At 37.8% G+C, this 22,540-nt stretch overlaps 1 protein-coding gene across 8 annotated transcripts in view; it reads right to left on the reverse strand.

Moving 5' to 3' along the window:
- Fife (regulating synaptic membrane exocytosis protein fife) overlaps window positions 1–22,540 on the reverse strand; it is a 162,596-nt gene that overhangs the window by 84,811 nt on the left and 55,245 nt on the right. For 7 of the 8 annotated variants that reach the window (XR_006261948.1, XM_043427871.1, XM_043427873.1 and 4 more), the window contains exons 4-7: window positions 12,422–12,506; window positions 11,308–11,464; window positions 5,163–5,414; window positions 1,299–1,488 (exon numbers count right to left, since the gene is read on the reverse strand). Coding sequence is in view for 7 of the 8 variants with exons in the window: in XM_043427871.1 (XP_043283806.1) it covers window positions 1,299–1,488; window positions 5,163–5,414; window positions 11,308–11,464; window positions 12,422–12,506 (684 nt within the window). In the remaining variant the exon portion in view is untranslated. The remainder of the gene's footprint in view (window positions 1–1,298; window positions 1,489–5,162; window positions 5,415–11,307; window positions 11,465–12,421; window positions 12,507–22,540) is intronic. The other variant, XM_043427874.1, reaches the window with a different exon arrangement.

Here is a 22,540-nt window from a genome sequence, read left to right on the forward strand (position 1 = left end):
ACTGATTTGCCATCACGCCAATTTTTGCGTGGTTTGTAAACAGGAAAAACAAACACCTCTCGAATTTTCAGCTTTCTGAAAAGGGTCCCTCTCAGTGAAAAAGAATTTTTTTTTTTTCATTTTTGCCGAAAATTACGCGAAAATAACGTGGACTGTTAAGGAAGTCGTTTTATTAGAAAGTATGTATACAAAAACCGAAATTTTATTTCTTGACAATGTTTGAATGCACAGAGAATCGAAAAAAAATGAAAAAACAAAAACCGTGGGTAAAATTGAGCAGTTAACAATTTGAAATTATTTGTAAATGTTCCTGAAACTTCAAACGACACAGCAAAAATTTGTGAAGGCATTGTAAAGTATTTAAATTCGACCGATTTTCACTTCCCAATTGAATATATAATCACTCTGAATTAATGTCAGAGTTATTAATTCGAAATTGTAAATACATTTTTTCAACTTATTTTTTGCTGAATGATATTACAAGCGATTAATTGAACGGGGATCCATCACTGAGTGAACCCCAAATTTCATTCGTCCCTGGCCAAAATACTGTAGTTTTTTGTGTAAAAAATCGCTTGGAAGAGTGCAAAGGGAAAACACAACGGAAAATGGATAAAGAAAAAAGTATTAATAAAAAGACAGAATGCTATGGCAGAAATTACCCAAACCAAGAAGAAACAAAATGCCGAAATAAGCAAATGCGAAGTTATACGAGTGCTCATCACCAATTTCGTTTAATCTTCAACCCAATAAATCTTTATTACTAGTAAAACAATCGTCTCGAATTTTTTTCCAGACCTTCATTATATACCACATCGTTATTGTGTACTTTTTCATAAACTTTGTACGAAGCGTTCATTCGTTATATGGAAAGATAAACGATTTTTTACGCCCAGTTCTTATAACTCTGTGTATTTTTCCTCATATTTAAACACGTTTATCCAAATAACCAATAAGACGAATCCTTTAAAATTTGATATGCGTTTTAATCGACTAGTCATTAAAACTCTGTGTAAATTTCAAGACTTTTTTAAGAAAATCGTTTCGTGCATAAACTGCCTTAATTGATGGGAATTAAGAGAGTTCGCTCACTGAATAGTTGTAAAAAGTAAATGAATGAATTTTTTTTCATTCTCTCGATTATGAAATGAAATTTGCAGTCAACATATTGACAAAAAAAAAATAGTTACCAAATAAAACTTGCGATTAGTTTTTTTATCAGGAAATCAGTGGAACCGAATGCCGGAAGTGTGAGTGAGGAAAAATGAGGCTATTTCGTTGGATTTCTGCAGACTCACCTGGAACCGCTGAATTCTTTCTCTGAGGACTCGATGTTCGTCCTCTCTCTTTTCTCTCGCCTCTCTCGTTTCTATCGCTCCTCTCTGTCCTGTCCGACTGATGACGATCGGGTGAACCGCCTCGTGATTTGCTCCGCCATTCCCAACCGAGTTCCTCGGTACCTCGACGCTCTCCTGCAACCTTTCGAAACTACAACATTACGAGAGCCATTAGGTCTCGAAACTACGGACTCCACCACAGTTATGGCTAAGGCAACGTTCATGTCTCAATCGGCTGGGCATCCAATAGCAGCAGCAGCAGCAGCGTGAGTGCGAGTGTTCAGTTGTCCCGGTGTTTGTTTCAGTACTCCAGCTCTCAAATTCATTATCATTACTAAATAAATTCACCTTTTCGTAAGAATTGTCAATTCGAAGCTTGTGAAAAAGAAAGTGTGTCTTCCTCTTCGAAGCCAAATCGTTGGCTGACAGACCTTTCACAAAAGTCAATGCGAAACTCAACAAATAGGCTATTCAACTTTTTCATCAACTTTAATGACACATTAATTTATAATTAATTAATGAATTTATAATTAATGACAGTTTTCTTCTAATTCACAATCCTCACAAAAATCCAAATGATTCACGTGCAAATCGTTTTACCAGAGTTTCTCATTATCGTGTTTGTTCGGAAATGCTCAAGAGCCAACAATGCAAGTACGGATAGGAAATACGGATTAGCAGTATATATACTGGATCGTGTGCTCTAATCTCCTCATGTGTGGCAATCCAATACACACAGCAGCCATTAGTACATAGATTTTGCCTCAATATACCAATTACTTTCGCAGCAATTCACAACTTCAATGTATGCACGGACCGATGTTCAAAAATTTGTTTCAACAACGTCCTCTCAGAGAATTTCGAACTCGGACGCAGAGAGCCAGTTTCGAAATTCCGACTGAGCCGAAAATCTTGAAATCTTCGATTTCAGGCATTTTTTAACGAATTATGTCACTATGACAAAAGCTCTCGTGTCATATCGCTCGATTAGTTCTGAACTGAGAATGAAAAAGAGCGAATTGCGAGTAACATCTGATTTCACGTTTGAATTCGTTGAAACATTTATTTTATTTTATTTCTGCATATATAATTCAATTGCATTCTATATAATCGACCTCTCTCCCCCTTCCTTCGTTTCAACGAGCACATTATTCAAACTTTTGAACAAAAGTCCACAGATACAGACCATTCAAACAAATGAAGTAAACAAACAGCGTACATGTTAACTTCGCGAACGTTAACAATAATCAGCAACACAAATTTCCACGTGGAATGATTATCTGTGTACATGAAACTCGGTTATGTGCATGAGGCGCAGTGCTGCTGAATATACGATGGGATTTCCACGTTTGGATGTGATCGTGTGGGGCAACGTTAGTTCCTGAATATTGTCTGTTCGTACGATCTGTTTCGGTTACACGTGCATGCGAACCGAGCAGAATCCACGCCTACATGTATTTGTAAGCGAAAGAAAGTCCTCTCTACTGAGGAAACTGTGACTTCCTGTCTACCTTTTGAACTTTCAGAACTTCCGGTTCTCCGACATTGCAACTCGAATTCGGGCCTGTAAAGCTATCGGAAACCGGCTGCAGAGAATTGGAAAATTCGTTCATAAAACATTGCTGGAACCGAAGCTGCTCGGGGCTTCATTAGCGTATTGGAACAACGACCATGGTAATAATAATTATTGTATTTTCAATCACGGTTCGATGACGTCACGAATCGATCGATTTCTCGTACTTACAGATCCACGACGGCGAAGCCGCCAGCGGATTTTTCATGAGTGAAAGTTAAATTTAATTGTTTTCGCAATCGTTTCTCATTTAATTTGTCCTTCCGACGTTGAATAAGCCTTTTTTGCGCTAATTCGTTGCAACAACTATGAACGCGTAGCACGCGAAGACCGGCACGAAACTCGTTAGCAGGAATGAGGAAAGGAAGACAGCAGGTCGAGCCATTCGTATCTGTGAGCATACTGGGCGGCCATGACAGTAAAAACGACGAAGAGAGAGAGCGTGGATACGGGGTTAATTTTGAAAATCCAGTTAGCTCGTCGAGAGAACAGTCATGAAGGTTCAACGATTTTTCCAGGCGCTCACCAGTCACGTTGTCAGGGACTGTGCGTCCACAGCCCTCGTAGTTTGGCTAACGAGTCGGTTCGTTACATTTCGTTTTCTCTCAACTTTACTGCGAAGAATGAATCCTTCTCTCTTTCTCCCTCTCTCATTTTTTCTTCGTACAAAGTTGCTCAAATTTTTTCCCAACCTTTGCCTGACGCCAACCTCGTTATTTTTCATTCCCGATATTATTTTGTTCCTCATTTCATAGCAGTACTTTTTTCTTTGCGCTAAAATGTCAGTGAAAAATGTTAATTAAAAATTCGCAGCTCTGAAAAACTTGCCTCGTTATTCCAGGTCTCGGAACCTTTTAATTCTCATTTTAATACAAAATTTTGACCTAAATTTGTGAACTTGTAATTGACTCTTGCCGTGACCAAAAATTTCAGGAAATATATGCAATTTTTTTTCAGCATCTTCGAGGGTTCCTAACCAAACCTTTTTCTATATTCGCTTTCCGTTCGAGTAGCAAAGTACGAGTCTGTTTCACCGCATTTCTCTTCCCATAGGCAAAAACGTTTACGTTCATATACAAAGAAACGTATGAATTTATGTATGTGTGCCAAGATTCAAGTCACGTCAATAAACCACAGCACAATATACTGATATACATGTTTTTCAAGAAGCTTCGGGCAATGTGGAACCAGAGGGAAAATGGACCTTGGAAAATAATCGTCTGTCGTCACTTGAAGCAAAACCCATAATTGGCAGTTGCATTTACAAACGATTAATTGTCACAGTTATCACAAAAATTATCATTCGAATAAGGTCTTTAAGAAACGATCGGAATTTTCAGAGCGATTTACTATTTTTTCCGTTGGACCATTTTGCCCCACCACTTTGTTTTTCTCGGTTTCACCCAGATATTTGCACGTGTGCAAGGAAGATCGGGGAAAAACGGAATATCTAAGTAAATATTGTACTTTTCAGAAGTTTCGAAAGCTTTGTTTATTCCTTGTTCTCAAAAAACAAGAAATGCACGATAATAAATGCCTGCAATTTTCAGAAAAATACCAAAATTTTCATGCCTGTAAAACGGGTTGCTTTTAGAAATTGGTAAAATTTTTGTTTCCCACTGCAATTTTAATCCATGCTTCTGTGAAGAAGCAGTCAAATCGCGTCGTGCGAAAGTATAAAATAAAAAAAAAAAAAAAAAATAAGGAATTTGTGATAAAAAGGGAAATTTGAAAAAGTATAAAGAAATGAAAACATTTGAGCAAATTTTATTTTTGTTTGTAAGATTTTTGAAAAAATATGAAAAATTGAACGAATAAAAATATACATAGCGTAACTTTTTAAGCACCTCGTTTTATCCCCGTCTTCCCTACACATAAATGCATCTGTAGATTTAATGGATTCAGGCGAAAACTTTTCCATAGCTGAAAACATTCGATTGCAAGAGTTTAACTCGATCCCGTTAATTTTGAATAATTGCAGATGACGTTTGAGTCTGGTTCACCGATAATGTCGGCCTCAAGTTTCCCTCAAACTCGCGATAATCCCAAAATATATCTTTTGCCTTGGAAAAATAATGCCAGAGATTCGTCAGATGAAACTTTTAAAACGTTCTACGTTTGTTTAGAGTGTTCTGAAAGATTGTACAGCGATAAATCTGAGAGGGTTTGTTGCTCAACAATGAAACTGCGTGACATAAATTAGGCACATTGCATCCTATTGATCTGCTCCACCGCAACTTCTCATTACTCACCTTCTCAAGTTCTTTGAGCGTTGCTGGTGAGACGTCGGAGTGTCGTCTACCAGCATCCGAATTCTTGGGTGGTGCGAGGCCACGCCCGAGACCACACATTTGAACGTCATTCTGCGAGTCCAATTTAACGTCACTGTGCCGTCTTCTCATCGGTTGACTCGGTATATCGAGGTGAGACTCCGTCGAATCGTCGTTCAACAGGGGTTGACCCTTTGACATTTTTCTCTTGCAAACACTGCAGCACCAGGTCGACTGAAAACAGCGAAAAGTATATTTGATTGGGACGCGGAACGCGCGCCCGAGTTACCAAGGACAATGGCGTCGCTCTCGAAACTTCAATCCTGATTGGATTCTTGCTCTATTTCTTTCTTAAGGAGGGTGGATCACGAAATGAAAATAATCAGAATTTGATCAAATTTCGTGATAACATTCTTTGGCATCAAGTAGGGGAGACCGGGGCAAAAAGGGATACCTAAGGAAATATTGAACTCTTCCGAAGTTTGGGAAAAGCTCTGTCTATTTTTTACTCCCAAAAACTAAGAAACGTACTGGAATTCTTTTCAATTTTCAAAAAAAAAGAAAAAAATTCCGAGGCAAAAAGGGGTACTTTTCAAAAACTCATGAATTTTTTATTTTACTATGATTTTAATTCAATGCACCCGTAACCGAGTGCTTCCGACTTACCGCTGCAAGCGTTGAAAGCGATCTCAGCGCTTACAGCGCTCAAACGTAAGTCGAGCGCGCGCTGTGAGCGCTCTCACCGCTTACAACGCTCTAACGTACGTCGAACGCACCCTTTGTAATTCAATTAAAAATTAATGATATGAATAATAGCGAAGATTGCCAATGTTTATTTTGTAAAAATTTGTATTCTTTATCCACTGCAATCGTGGATTCAGTGTCAAAGTTGTGTGAAGTGGACACATGATTCATGTGCATATGCAACCACACATGATGGTCCGCAAACATAATCTACGAGGCAGTAATTGCAGATATACAAATACTTTTTGTATGTCTGTGCAAAAACGTTTTCACTTTGGAAGTGATGTAAAAAAAGAGAATTTGAAAAAAACGAATTTAAAAAAAAATCAAAATCCAAAAAAAACAAGATATTTTGGAAAAAATACGCTTCGTGTTTTTTTACGGACAAGTATAAAAATTGAAAGAAAAAGACAACAAAATTTCTCTCATTTTTCGGGTATCCCGTTTTGCTCCAGTCTCCCCTACAAAAATAAATTTTTTTTTTTCAAATTTTTTTACCACATGGTTTTCGCATAATTGAGCGTTATGTACGAGATGTACAATTGTATATATGTAAACTCTTTGCTTATAGACGTGAACTTTAGTGTTCAATTACTCGAGAGCTATGTGGTAGAAAAATCTAAAAAAATTTATATTGTCTTATATATTTTTAAAGAATACATTTACCAAATTTTATAAAATTCTTATCATTTTGAAATTCTTAATATTTTTAACATGCTTTAGCATGGCAACGTTGTATCATCGCGATCCACCCTCCTTAAATCATTGATTTGGTGACGCTCGACTGAAACAAGCGATGATCAAAAACAAAAATCAGTATCATGGTCGAGCCAAAAAATTGAGCGTTCGGTGCAAAAAATGACGGAGCTTCGAAATTATTTTGAGTCATTGGTTTCGAGTAGAAATTTCGAGAACGACTTTTTTATTCCGATCGATTGCACCGGGAAAATGTGCATCGTTTTTCGTTCGAATTAAAATCAATATTTCCTGTAGAAAATTTTATTTAAACGAACAATACACAATCCAACGAAGAACGAGTTTTCGATTGCATTGTTTCCGATCGGTAGGTCGAAATCTGCATTGATACGTGCAGTGAATCCAGTTACAATTATCTCCACTCGAACTCAATTACAAAAAGCGTCGAAACAAAAGCTACAAGTTTTCAGTTGGGCAACGCTTTCCGACGGAAAAAAATCCTCAGTTTCGTTTTATCAGAATTTATATTCGTGGCTTGCGAAATTATTGATTTTGATGTTGAAATTGGAGGCTGAAAAATCCTCGGATCAAACGCGATGGAAAAAGTATGAAAAGTATGAATTTTCAACATTTATCTTGTCCATAATATTTAAACGAAAAACTGCATTATTTTTTTTCGTACAATTATCACAACCGTTTGTAATATTCTGCTTGCATAAAATGGAGATCGAAGCCATTGAGTGTGTTCAGCTAGCGAGGAGGAGCTCGAATTTTGTGATGAAACGTGTTATGGAGAAAGGTGCGCGAGAAATGTCACGTAGTGAGCATCATTTTCCGCAGGGTTGTTCGCGCAGGGATGAATAGTCCACACGAAGTGTGCTCCCAGCATGATAAAGCGAGAAAAAATTAGAGAAAGCACAAAAAAAGGAGAGAAACTAAGGGATGGGAGAAGGAGTTAGAAGACTCGCGTTATTTCCGTTATTGCGTTCCGGGGCGTCCCCTCACGGGGTGAGATAGAAACGCGAGAGATATAGACTAGGTGCGTGACGGAAGGGAGGAGAAAAAAGCTCGTGGCGCGCACCAGCCTACGCGGAGGATTAAAAAAGGATATGGATCAGTGTGGTGCGCGAGATAAACGCATTAAAGAAAGAGAGAGGAAGGGAAAAAAACGAAAAAAATGTACATGGACGACTGCGTGTGTTTTTATCTATACATAAATATGGATGAAGAAAAACGGCTGAGTGTGACTAAGATTGAAGAAGGATAAAAATCCACTTATTGAGTCTTTTGTCTCGGCACCTATTCGCAGTGAATGAGAAATCACTAGAGCGTCGCTTTGATGAATCACTTAATAGAAAACGAAAGACTCATTTGCTTTTTTCTCGTTTTTAGTTCGTAAATGAAAAATAGCAGAGGGCGAACTGTTCCAGAACATCGCGGTGGAAAATATGAAATGTCGGAAAGATGGAAAGATGAAACAGCGTTTTTGCAAGATCCGAAATCCGGCGGAAGGTCACGTTTGGATGCCAACATTTCATGATGAAGCGCTTGCGTTACGGGGTCGAAAATTTCTCGATAAATTAATCGATCCCTCGGAACTAGACTATCCAGTTTCACGGATCTCATGGCAGTCGGCAAAGAGGGGCGGGAGGAAGGGGCTCGTGCCTCGTGCAAGGACAGAAGCAGGAACGAGCTGATTATAAAAGAAAAAAAAGTGTATTCGGAGTGTCCCATTTGTAATCATAAAAATAAAAAAATGGTTTCCGCTCGTTGGCATGCCAGTGGCGAAATCCTTTTATTGGAATATTTCCAAAGCAATAACGTTTGAGTTTTCGGGTATGTGCTCTGACGATGAAAATGGCGAATGAATTTAGCGACAAGGATGCGTGATGTGGACGCAAGTAATATATGCAAAATAGTCGAGATACAATGCATATTCTTATGTGTATGTTTCGTAAAAGTACAAGATGAGGAAGAAGCCCCGGGCAGCTTTGTGTTCTTGCGGGCTTAAATGCAAACTTTGAAATATCTCTTGAGGCGCGTGTACAACGAAAAAACGAAGAAGGAAAGGGGCAAAGAGGAAAAATATAAAGATGGAAAAGGGCATGACAGAAAGTAGAGAGTGCATAAGAATTAACTGAGAATAATCGTTGAAAGAAGAGCGTCACCGTAAACGGGTTAAGCAAATCCCCACGAGGCGAACGAACTTTTCAACTCTGTCTAGTGTGCGCGAAAGAATTTGTTTTCATTCCCTCTCCTCCCTTGTCTTCTCATAATATTCTTATTTTTTCCCTCCCTTCCACCCTCTCTCTCTCTAGTTTGGTGCTGCGACATCAAGTCCCTTCTTATCTTTCAGAGCTTTTTTCCATAGTGCGCTTGTCGAATTATTCTTTTAGAAATTATACTAACCACGGATTTGAAATTCCCCTACATAGAACCGCAACTTTTAGAAATTCTTTTTCCTTAGCGACAATGTATTTCTGGAACTCTCTTCCACTTTTAGTCACGTCGTCTCCGTCTCTTGTGGTTTTCAAAAACAGGTTACATGAATATCTTTTTGAGAAAGAAAGTGATAATATTCTTATTATGAATACTTAAAGTATATGTATTTCGATCTGTCTTATTCATGCCTTTCGCTCACTCCTGTCACATAGCCTTTGGTAATATAATATTCTTAATTCTTAAGTCTAAATTGTAGTGTTATATACTTGTTTTATATGATGTACAAATTCTGTATTTATTGCCCTATGGTTATCCAGGGCATTATTAAATAATCAATCAATAATCAATCTCTCTACTTTAGTAAGCTTTATTTGTCATATTTGGCGCTGGCAATATTACAAACAATTCGTCGGTCATAATGACCAATTCACTATCTTTGGTTTACTTTATTTCTGTACATTTTTGTTATTTTATTACTTGTCACTTTTTGTTCTATTTCTGTATCTTGCCTACTTGCCTAATAAAAGACATCGTCTAAGGCATATATATTATTCAATCAATCAATCTCTCTCTCCCTCTATATTGTCTATATACTCAATTGTGTCAATTACGGAATTTATTTAAAGTATCTGAAATTGTATTCGAAAATGTATTCTCCAAAGAATTAGAAATTAAATTTAAGTATATTGCTGTAATGAAAATGACTATTGTTAAGGAGGGTGGATCGCGACAATACAATGTTGGAATGCTAAACCATGTTAAGGAAGTTGAGGCATTAGAATGAAAATGATGTCATCGCTTTTAAACCGATCGCATCTTATAAAGTGAAGTGTAAAAAAAATCAGTTAAATTTTCAGATAGTTTAGGAACGTCGTTGCTGAGAAAAATCAATAACAATTTGGGCCAAATAACATGTAATCTTATGGAAGTCAAGACACATTCGGTGATATCTCCGTTAAAAATGATGCTAAAAATACGAAATTTTTTGGGCAACATTAGCAAGGCTTGTGGAATAATGTCAATTTTTTCAGATTTATTAGGAGATTTGCTGAGATTATATTAATAATAATCTGTTTCCCGTGCAGTTTTTTGAGACTAGGATCGTCACCCTTCGTGTTTTCGACTGAGCGTTCGCCAGTTTTTCGTCTTTTTTTGTCAACTTTTCTTTAAAGTGTATGCAACATTGCCAAACTGTAAACTGGCCTAACTTTTGAAAAGTACAGGTCATAACTTGTACCACTTCAACTTCCTTAAAAATATAAAGAATTTCAAAATGATAAGAATTTAATAAAATTTGGTAAATGTATTCTTTCAAAATATATACGACAACATACATTTTTTTAGATTTTTCGACCACATGGATCTCGAGTAATTGAATACTAAAGTTCACCTGTTTGTTACATCTCGTGCATAAGAACTTCGATTTAACGCTCAATTATTCGATAGCCATGTGGTAAAAAAATTTGAAAAAAATTGTATTTTTGTTCCTATTTTCCGCCTCGACTTTGTACTATTTTTACGTATTTTTTTTTTCTTTTGTAATTAATTACTGGTTGCATTCTGATTGTATATTATTCGGCAATATTGCTTAAAAGATTAATCAATCCCTTTCTTACTCTTTTTGTTGTCGAGAGCAACTGAGAAAGACGCAGCTGATTTTTCCATCCGTACAGTGGAGTTAGAACGCACAAACTTTTGATCAAACTTTGCGGTTGGTTGAACCGAAAATGGCCCCCGACTTCATGTACTTATAAGCTCGTGCTCACATTTCTTCTTTTCAACGGCTTTTCAAGTAATCAAAACTCACTTTTCGGTCACCGCTCCGAAGCACTACTTGTCGCCATTATGATTTGTAAAATTGAGTGAATTTATCTCTTTTGAAAAATACCTCGATCGGTTACGGATATTTCATGACATTTTCTTCATCGTATTCGTTACTCGAGTTCGTATATTTTCACCATTCAATCACAGTAACGAATGCAAAAAATATCAGCCACAAAGTCAAAATTCCTGAAGAACTGATCTGCGATAAAAAAAAAAACTTCACGATTTGCATTTTTCTACATTCCGGTAAAAATAGAAACGAGTTGAACCATGAACCGAATTACTCCAGATTCGAATTACTAAAGATTCGAGTCTCTAAAATCGATGGTTCAATAAAAATACGCAAACAAAAAGATAATTTTGTTTGTGACCGAGTGGATCGCATGACTTGAGGAAAATATAATTGAGTATAAAGACTCACCGGGTCATCGGAATCAGGTTTCGTCGAGTAACCACAATCCTCGCAAACCTTGTAATGGCACTCGTTGCACGTCCTCGAGAAATCCTCCGGTTTAAAGGACTTGAGGCATATCCTACAGGCGCCCTCACGACTCGCTGGTTTCCCAGGTTCCGGTTTCCTGTTAAAACACGTAATATAAACAGACACACACACATAAAAATAGAGAGACGAAAAACAAATGATTAAATCGAGTCCGACGAACGTGATCGTAAAAATACTTGAAGCTGGCTTGAACGAGAAGGGTGACGCAGAAAAAAGGTGATGAGTAAAAATGCACGGCAGCTTGGAACAATTGGAATTATATAACCGGTTTTTTATTCTTGAATCGCTTGAAATGATGAATGTTAATAAAAACAAAATTTCGAATGAGATTTCTCTTGTTTCGTTAATTCCCATATTTTGGTCGGTGTTTGTACTATTCTGTGCTTCTTATTATTTTGATGTGATGCATAAAATAATGCGGTTGAAGGAAAATTGAGTGTTAGTCACTTTCGTTCTGGCGCAAAAACAATTTTAAGGGGGGAAGCAAAAAGCATGTGAAATATTGATTCTACGAAAAAAATCGTGAGGACCAAATTTCTTGGAAATTTAATTCCCTGCAACTTTGTTGTAAAACATTTATGTCCAAAAGTTAATATTAAACGAGATAATTCGATAATAATACTTTTTCACTATTTTGCCGCTTAACTTTAAAAATATCGATTATACAAAAAAATCGCAACAAATAAATTGTAGAGAATTGAATTTGCAACAACTTTGTCATTTAAGCATTCATCGAAAAATTGAAAATGGCAAAGTTATTAAGCAAAAACCGTTTTAGCTTAAATTCAAAATGGCGGCTGACGCACCGTTGGAATTTGGTCGCCCTTTTGAATTTAGACTTCCCCAAAGATTCTAACAATAAAATTGAGCACGGGATTTTTTGCAGGGTTCAGCCCTTTTTTTTGCTACCCCAACTGGGCTATTTGTTTGTTATAAGCAAATACGTCGATGCAAATCGAACGAAAGTTCCTCAACTCTTTGGTGCTCGTTCGTCGTATTTACTTGGTAAATAATGTGAAAGAATGTGACTCACGGTTTGGGTGGTTCGATGACGAGTATTTCTTCCTTTGGTTGAATATCCTCGACCGGAGTAATTTTGGCTGGTGACAATTTAGTGACTGTAAATAAAAGGGAGAGAGAAAAATTTTTGTAAAAACGAATTTCAAAAAGTAGGATATTATTCGTGAAAAAGGAACGAGACAACCGTGAGTTATAATTGAAAGAATATTATCAAGTAATTTCGTGATTCAGTTGAAAAATAAATATCCTGAAAAAAAAGACTCGATTGACTCTGTCGGCTCTTAAACCATCTTGTTTAAGTTCTCCGATAAAAAGAGATAAAAAGTTTTTGGGGTAAAAACTTTTCACCCTGTCAATTCTCGCTGAAAAATAACCTAAAAATTCGATTAAGAACCTTGCTACTGTGACAACTCGGAGGAGAGAGAAGCCCGGCACGATTAATAGAGAAAAGGAGCGAGAGCGAGAGCGACGAGAAACGCATTTATCCGGTGGATCCAATTAAACTTTTTGAAAAATTGCTGCCTGATACCATTTCCCAGGTGGATAAGACTCGTAATATTTTCATGCTTTTCACCTTAATATATAAACTCTTCCGCCGATAATCTTCTTCTCTCTCTCATTTTTTTAAATAATCCTTTTCGGCTACAAAAAATATGAAAAAAATCGAGAGGTTTTTCCAAGACGTAGAGACTAATAAAAATAACTTGCTCAAGAAAAATTTCTCTTGCTCGTCATTCTCAAACATGTTGATGCAAACGGACTCAATGAAAAAACAGATTTACATCGAGTTTAATAAGATCAAAGCGAAGTGTGGTGGATTTTTTCATTGATTCTAATTACAATTGATGAAGCAAAGATTCTCAACGAAATGTCTCAATTAATTTCAAACTAAAACTTTGCCTTCGAATCATCAAGCCACCACAGCGACGACGAATTCAGAACACTCTCGTGGCCCTCGAAATTTCCCTCTTAGTCATCATAGTCATTCCAAAGTTTCACGAATTTTGCTCGACCCCATTTAATATGAAAGACATTATTGCAGGAGCGCGATTCCGTCCTAAGCGTTTTAGGGTCCGTTCGAGTCACAATTTGGCAACTGAGCTTTCGAGATCTTAAGCAAAAACTAGGGAAACTCAGATATTGATGAATAACGAATCATTCCTTCGACAAAATACTTCGGGACGCGGAGCAGTCCCGACGCCAATGACGTTTGCTAGAAATTAGACTTGTAAAAGTGTCTGAAAGAAAAAATGTCGTGCCCTAAACGGCGAATGCATTCCGAGCGCTTTATATTTTTCTCAACCAGCTCATTTCAACAAGCCAACAAATAATCGATGCGAATTTAAGATTCCATTCGAAATCACAGTTTTCCGGAAAAATGCCAACAGCTGCAGTGATCGTCGAATTCAGACGAATCCAGTTTGAGTGGGAAGTGGATAATTCGAGGAACGATGGAATGGTAACTTCGTAATACAATACGGTACAGAATGGAGCCAAGCACATCGGAGATTGGCGAGACGGAATGGTCGGCGAGTACATATAGAAAGCTTAGACGCAGCGATGGAAGCTCGCTTTGATCGGCCGAGACATCTCGATGTATATACAAGCAGATAATCGTAATCGATTGAGCAGAGGGAAACACGATTGAATAGGCCTAAATGAATCGTGACGTTTTTCCGAATGTCAATCGCCTCCTCCAGCTCCGACGGTGAATGAAGAATTAGCAAACTCATTAGCCTCGAGGCGAGAAAACTCTCAGAGACAAAAACGAAGCAAACTTTGTTGGAAGTATTTAGAGGAATAATGAGCCATGAAATGAGAAACGAAGACGCGACGCTTCGTCGGATACCAGCGTCAGCGAATATCTCATTCGCGATATTTAAATTGTGTTGAAACGTCCGGAATATACGATTTTTTCAATTCACTCAACTAATTAAGCGTGCGTATAACGGAAGGAACGACACAGATAATTAGGATCGACCGAGATAAAGATGAATCGTACACTCTGTTTGAATGTCCTAGTACCCGAGGAGCTTGTTTCAATTTTCGTTTAACAGAGACAGAGATCGCAGTACCAAAGCGAAGGTATTTGTCCTGGTTCAAAGGCATTCGTACTATGGAAGCACTATTAATACAGATTGCGATTGGGAATTCAGTATGAGGACGGCGGAGCACGAAGCCTTCCAAATTAACGATTTTCAGAACTGCATTCATATTTAGTAGTTGCTAGCCAGATATAGAATCCGCAGCAGTGAAACCTCCCCACAGTCAAATATGTTCCTGACTTTCTTTATATACGTACATGAAAAATGTCATGTCTAAATTGGATGCTGAACGCTAACCCCATGTAAGTAGACATAAAGAAATGTTCAGTTGAAAAAAGAGGAACGTTGGTCGATTCGAAAAACTCGATGAGATATTTTGCACGCTGTTTCCAAAACATTGAACATTTGCCGTTGAAGGTCTCGTGCATATTTTAAATGAATTTGCATGTACCCCGATTGATTTACGAGCGCGCAGGACAATTTCAGTTGCCTTACACACTAAAAGCGTCAAGTGGTATCCCATTCGAGTGGACGATAAAATCAGCTACGAAGGACCTTGAATTTGTAATGATTTCTTCACTATTCAACGATCTTTGATGCTTGATATATTCAAATAATAAATTCAATCGTGTATCAACGCAGAAACGAACTAATTGTTCTGCACGATTTAATTGGAGGCAAGAATCATGCCGAACGACATCTGGTCCAGCGTATCGAGCCTCCGAATATGAAAAAACGAGTGATTTCTTAGGAATCATTAAGGAGGGTGGATCACGAATTACGGGGCAGGCGGTGAGAGGGAAACGGATATGCTTGTGCACGCTAGTCCAAGCCTATTACCAACTGCTGAGACCTCAATTCGTTGAGTTGTGAAGGCCAATTTTGTGCATAGCACATCATTAAAATATATATATTAAGGTGTGTCGAAAAAATCGATATTTTTTTTCCGGCTCCACAAGAATTTTTCTTCTTATTATGCCAAACGATGAAGCTAGCCGTGAGAACAGCTCGAAATAAAATTATTTCGGCCGGCCCACTTCAATTTTCCGTAATAACACGTGAAAAAAAAACTTCAGTGAATATTGTTCCATACCATTCGTAAAAAAAAATATCAGATATTCTACTGACGTATTTTTGTGGAGAATTGAATTCCCTACAAATAAAGTCCTTAGAGTCATTTGCCTAGAACCAACCGTTCAACGGTTACAACAGTTTGAAGTTTCTAACGTCACCCAGCCAGATTTCGCATGTGTCAATTTCTATTTTCGAGGTCCCTCCTTTTAATGGCCCTGTTTAAATGGGGCTGTTGTAAAACAGATTCGAAGGCTTGAGTAAAATAGCTGAACTCTTTTCGTTCTTAACACCCGCGGAATTACTAATATCTGCGACCGACGAGGAAACGATGAAAAATGCTCAAAAGGTGCAAACGAGAAAGTATTTTGAGATAAAATTATGAAGGGAACAATTTTCCTTCAACGTGAAATGGGCCCCGATCTGAGAGAGTTAACAGACGATGGAACGGAGAACGTGTGAGAAGTAATCGACGCAGTAAACGGAAGCGAGATATGTTTATAGGAACAAACAAGAGGAGGATTTGCGGTGGTAAGTGAGATAACGAAATAAAATAGATAGAAAAACAAGGGAATAAAAGAGGAATAGAACGAGGGTGTGGAAGAATGGAAATTGAAACGTATTGTTACGAAAGAATATTCGAAGGATTCGATAAAGCAGGCAGAGAAATGGAAACAGGTGGAGGGAGCAGGGAGAGAAAAACAGAGAGGAAATAATAAGATGAAACTCGATCCGAAGCACGTACAACGATAATCCTCCGACCGCTGCAGCTTGTATTCACGGAACTAACGAGTTTAATTATCACAAATTTATTATTCAATGTATATGTGAGCTCGATATTACCCTTAACCCGTTACGGTCACAGCTCCAAATAATAACTTATCGGTCACACGTGGTCCATCGAGCCCCGCTCACAAAAACTGTTATCGTCTGCGTTCTTTTTAAGCTATCGACTTAAATCATTTGTCAAACTTCAATTTAACATGTTTTATAAATAATCGGATCGTTATTTTCTTCCATCTACGATTTCAAAGTCGTCAAGACACAACGAGAAAAAAAATGAACGGAGTTTAAATTTTTTTACAAGAAAATTCGTGAAAAATTTAATTTTTGACGTATCGTAAAAAATCAAACGCCGTTTTACTCTTGAAATATTATACTTTAAAGAAAAAAATAGAGTTTTCATGGACTGTTAAATAAGTATATTTATTTTGAAGTTTAAACTCGAGACTTTTGGTCGACGTCGAAAAATAGAAGTGGAACACTTAAATGAACAAATAATCGTAAAAAATGGCATTTACTTAACACAAATCGCGTACTTTCGATGGAAAATTATGAAAACATGAACGAAAAATTTCATTTTAATCGCGGTCTCCGCGATCGACGCACAAATATATGCAATGCTCGTCATACATCGGACGTTTGCATGAAGGACCCTGTTTTTGGTTTTTCTGTCTTTTTCATTCGCCGGCAAAATTCACATCTAACTGATCCTCTTCAAACAAATAATTTAGTTCGTGCATTAATACTTACGTCGCTGAATGCACTTTGGAATAAAAAAAATTGATTTTGAAACCCGATTTTTTGAAATTTTTGCTTCTGCACGATCACGGAGGGTTTATTGGACCCCACACGAAAACATGTCTGCACAAATCGAGGTTCCCCAGCCAATTGATGCCACGGAGACTTTTGAAAAGTGCTCAAACTTAAAGTATTGGATTCCAAAGACAACAAACGGCGCGTCAAGTTCGATTCGGAACAGCCTATCCTAGCATAAAATGGCCATAAAGTTGACCTGGGATCCAGTGGACCCCAGGTGACCGTAACGGGTTAAACGTGAGCCAGTTGGACAGAATTTAAAGGTGGGTGGAAAAAGGTCTCAACACCGAGTCTTTTTAAATAATTGGTGCTTTACATTAGTTAATTAATTATTGAATAATTTGATGAATAATATATTTAATAATAACAATTAATCGAATTAATTAAAGATAGTTTCATATACTAAATTACTGGCGCCATTTATTCGCCAATTATGATCAAGTTTCGCGATCTCGGCTCGTTTGTAGTTTAACAAATCGATGGTCAGAAATACGATTTTGTCTGCTTCACAAATTGTGACTAGATCGTTTATAATTTTATAATCTCCAGATACGACTAAATTGAAAAATGGAATACTAAAAGCGTTCCAGCGACGTCTGGAACCGTCAAGTTTTTTCTGGTCGAAAAAACTCGTCCGAATATCATTTTTGTTCAACTCTACGATGTAGCATTTGACTTTCGCATTGAGAGAACGGAGAAAAGCTCTCGAGCAGATTGAATAATAATCCTGAGACGATCTCACGGATAATTAAACTAAGAAAGCGACTCACGAAATCAAAAGATTCGCAGAATCTCTCAGCGAGAATCAACACTTATTTGGCACCCCCGTAAAACTCTTTATTTCGTTTCCACCCTCGAAGAACTTTCTCGCTCTCTTGTCTTCGCGAGAGGCAAAAATTATTCCACGATTCCATGCAAATCTATATTTCGACAGATCCCCCTCCCCCTGCAATAAAATTTTTTTCCTCCGGTTTTTCACTTCACTCCGAAGTTCTTGCCCGACTCCCCCAGCGAGACAATGTGCGTGACGCAGCTGGCAAAGTACTCGATCTTCAAAGTAACCTCTTCGATATTCAAAATTATTCCTTCTAACGGTTTAAGCCGATTTACATGGAGTTTGATCTGAAGGAAAAAGACGAAACAGCTCGTACCGACAGCATTCTCTTACTTGCAACAATATTTCAACTCCATTATTCAAAGGTTTCAGCAAATATTTATCCCCCCGCAAATCTCTCTAATATCATGGCGAAAACGCCTCGAAAGTACGTAAATTTGCAATGAAAATTCATTATTCATTCGTTAAATTGCAACCCGCGGAAAGAGCTTCGACAAGCTTTCCCAAATTCCATCGAAATCAGGCACGTTTAAAACGAACGCGTTCGCCGAACAACGCTAAAATAAAGTTTGTGAATTTTCAAACGTTTCATTCATTCTTATGAGAAAATATAAAACTTGACACGAAATTTGAACCAATAGTATTACAAGGATAGAAAAAAGGCGTACTCGTAGGACAAAAAATGGGTTTCGAAGGACAAGAAATAAGAGGACAAGAACGAATTAGATATTGCTGGGTGGGCGGGTGTTCCGGAGGCCCTGAGGGTCCTGGCGTACACAGGGAAGTCTTCGCACTGTGTTTTTTTCTTTTTTTCCGGAACCATTACCTCAGCCACGATGAAACGAGGAGGGCGGGAATATCACATAACTCGAGGGTACGATACGGAGCTGCTAATTGGGACGTGAACCGTAGGGACGAGAGAAAAGAAAAAAGCTTAGTCACGATTTGTAGAGAAAAAAAAACGGAATTTTCTGTCACTGCTGAAAGAACGTTTAAGGAATACTCTTACGACTCTTATGAGACTCAAATAAATCCAAGAAATATATTGCTCAAGTAGAAAAGTTGTAGAAACTCTCGTTTCTAATTTTCACCTCGTTTTAGCATCGCTAAACAATGAGGCAACGTATATTTCGTCTCGGGTACCAAGAATGGAGTGAATTGGCAACGATCCGCCTGGAAACGTTGTCATTTATTTCTTCTACAACGAACGTAAATTGTTTTCAGGTGGAACGGTACCAAATATCTAAAAAGAGGGATTTTTATGCAAATTGGTAGATATGTTCGAAAGATTCGATAATACAGTTTCTGAGAGAATTCAATTCGTTTTTTACATTGGATCTTATGGAAGAGCGTTAAAAAACGCAAAAAGACATTGAAAAAATACTGTTAAAAAGGCCACTTTTTCATGAAGCGAACACTAGTATATGCACCAACTGTCAAAATAACGCTCGCGAAATTTGCAGTGATTTCACCGTACCGTTTATCTGCAATGTACAAAAGAAAATTAATAAACGCAATTTCTTTCGTTTCTTGATGGAAGTTTGTCTCGGGACGATGATTTTACTTCATCGTGAAAGAACTGTCGTCCGATCGAATCGATGCGATAAGAAATATTCTGATTAATGATTTTTCAACCGGTCTAGAATAAGAATAATTAACCCTAGAACGCATGACTGGGGTGTGAGCACACCCCACGCGAACTTCAAACTACGCTCCCGTCCTAACAAGCGACATTATCGACTGATTATCGACGGATTTTTTTATATATAGATTCAATTGAAATTAGTTTTATCGTACATCATTCTTTTCGTTATAAAAAAACGAAGAAAATGGTGTAGGATAAAGTCAGTTAGTTGAGCATCGTAGGACCGGATTTATAAGCAGAAAAAGAGTGGGGTGCGTTCAAACCCCGGTCATGAGGTTGAGGGTATGAAAAAAGGCACATGAGGTGTAGGGTTAATAAATGTGTTTTGTGATTATTTTGTATGATGAAATCCTTAGTGGAAGCAAGGGCCATCATTATCACGAAGCGATACGGAAAAAGCCTTTTTCACATTTCGTTTCTCGGTTTTTTAGGTAAAAGGTGAATAACGGTTTTTTTGCGGGGTCATGAGGACGAGGGTGAAAATTTCAGCATTTGTATAGGCACGTCCGTCGAGTCCCAAAGGTACAATATACCGAATGGAGGGAACGAATCTCTTTTTCTCGACGCTATCTCGGGTCGAAGGAAGGAATCGACGGTCGTTTGCTCGTGTTTCGTGGTCTTTTAAGACATTCAGCTGTTGCTCTACTTCAGCTGTTATAAGATCAACAATTAATGACGAATCTTGGCATCCATGGGACTGATCATTAGCGAGGATTTTCGCACGAAATGATTTTCTTATCTATTCAATTAAAGTGAAAAGACTTTGGAAAAATGAAATGGAAACTCAGCGATCAGTGAGGATGAATGAGAAAAATTTCTCAACAGGTGCCAAAATTCGTGAATTTGCCGTTTCAAGGCTTTCATAAACGTCTGCAAAAGCACCATTTTCCAAGAAATTCATGTTCTCAATGAGATGAGAATTAATGGATCGTAATTGAGGCAAATACTCACGCGGTTGTTATATATGTGATAAGGGAGAAACGAGCCGGAGTATTATATAGACAAAAGCGTTGAGAATGTGAAATATCCGAGAACGTAAAGAGGAATATGCAGAGGGAAATGTGTTCCAAGGTCGTCCGGCTATGGCAACCTATACCCGCACGGGTCAGAATGCAATGACGTTGCAGCAGCCTCGCTCCATCCTGGAGTAAGCTCGTCCAATGAAAATATAATCTGAATTGAAAAATCTGTCGTTGTTTCGGAAAAAGGGGCGAGAATAAAGAGAGGGAGAGAGAGAGAGAAGTGAGTGGGACTAAGAACCAGGAAAATTCGCTTTTTTATCTGCTGCAGTGAAAGGATTATATTTGAAAGCTGCTGTGAATGTCACAAAGCGAGGAGACAAAATTTTCCAAACAGTTATAGGAAAAGAGAATAAAAATTGAAATTGTACTGAAAATGAAATCTTTTTCCTTTGACAAGAACGTAGAACGATCCTTTGTAGCTAAGGTCACGAGTTTAACGCTTGACGTTCTCGTTATTTCTTTTCCTCATTTTTATAGTACTCGCTCGCTGATTGGAATACTGGACACTGCGGATTTACTTTTTAATTGTTTCGCCCTGTGCGTGCGATGGCTTAATAAGGGAGGATGAGTGAGGGGGAAAAAGAGCGAGGAATGTGATTTTTCCGAGGGAAGCGGTGAAAAATTCGAAGAGATACGGAGAAATATAGGACTTCCTCATAGTCCGGGGAATGAAATATATCGAGGGTAAAACTGGAATCCCGTACGAGCTAACAGACCCACATAAAGATGCATCACGATCGGGGTGAGGGAGAGACGCCAATAAAAATGGAATACACACGATCTATTTGCCAAGCGAGCCCCGATCCGAATCGTGCCTATTTTTTCCTTCCTTTCCCAATCGCTGTATCAGTCCTCCGATTCTCCGATCAATTCTCTTGGAAAAAAAACGTTTTTCGCTCCACCCATGAATACAAAAATATTCCAAGCCCATAGATAAGCACCGTGTTTTCTGCCATCTCTTCATGCGACGTGCCGTTCGTTAACCAATATTCGCCGAGCATCAAATAGCAAGGAGCCAAGCCACTTTCCCTAGTTTCCGGATTAGTTTTACACCACGATTCCCGTTTTTTTTGTATGAACACGCACGTAATTCGAAACTCGTATCTGGCTCCAACGGTGCGTCGTTTTTGCAACGAAACGCCGTCCGTTCGAAAAATTCCAGGAGCTCATTGAAATTCTTCTCATTTATAAAAATTTTATCTGTTAAAAAATCCTAGTGACTTTCGACGTTCGGTTACGATCGTTGAGTCATTTCAATCATCAAATTCATCTTGTTCCAATGATTTTCGACTGCAATGAGTAAACTCTCCGGAAATTTCGACTCCACTTTTTTAACGGTGGGCTCTCCATGTTTGATTATTCGAACTCGCAATGATCTCGAGCTTGAAACGATTTTTTGAGGAATTCATTTTTTTAGGGTTTTTTTTACCAGTATAAATTATAATTATGTATATAAAAAGTGTTAGGCCTAAGAAGTACACTCTTGAAATACACAAAAATATTTTTTTTTATTTTCCTCAGTTTTCGTACAGAAAAATGGGGGAGAAGACAGGTAAAAAAAAGATGCTTGGGTTGATAAAACCTCTGGAATTGGATGACCGGAGAAAAAAAGAGTGACTTTAGATTCAATAGGTAAATGGCTAAAGCGGGTATCATACGATTTCTGATTTTTTCAAAAACGACAAAATGGCGGCCATTTTTTCAAAAACTATGGAAAAGCCCGTTTTTTTAATCGTTTTTTGCAAAAAAAAGAAAATTGTTCCACTCAAAATTTCAAAATTCGCATGATGTGCGCTATAGCCACAGCCATAAAAAATATATGGCAAAATTTTGGTACGGATCGGTTGAATGGTTTCGGAGATTTTATCAAAGAGCCGTCGAAAACGTTATTTTGGGAAAAACGCGTTTGAACAAA

This window comes from Venturia canescens, chromosome 9 (assembly GCF_019457755.1).
Source record: "Venturia canescens isolate UGA chromosome 9, ASM1945775v1, whole genome shotgun sequence".
NCBI classification, from domain to species: Eukaryota; Metazoa; Arthropoda; class Insecta; order Hymenoptera; family Ichneumonidae; genus Venturia; species Venturia canescens.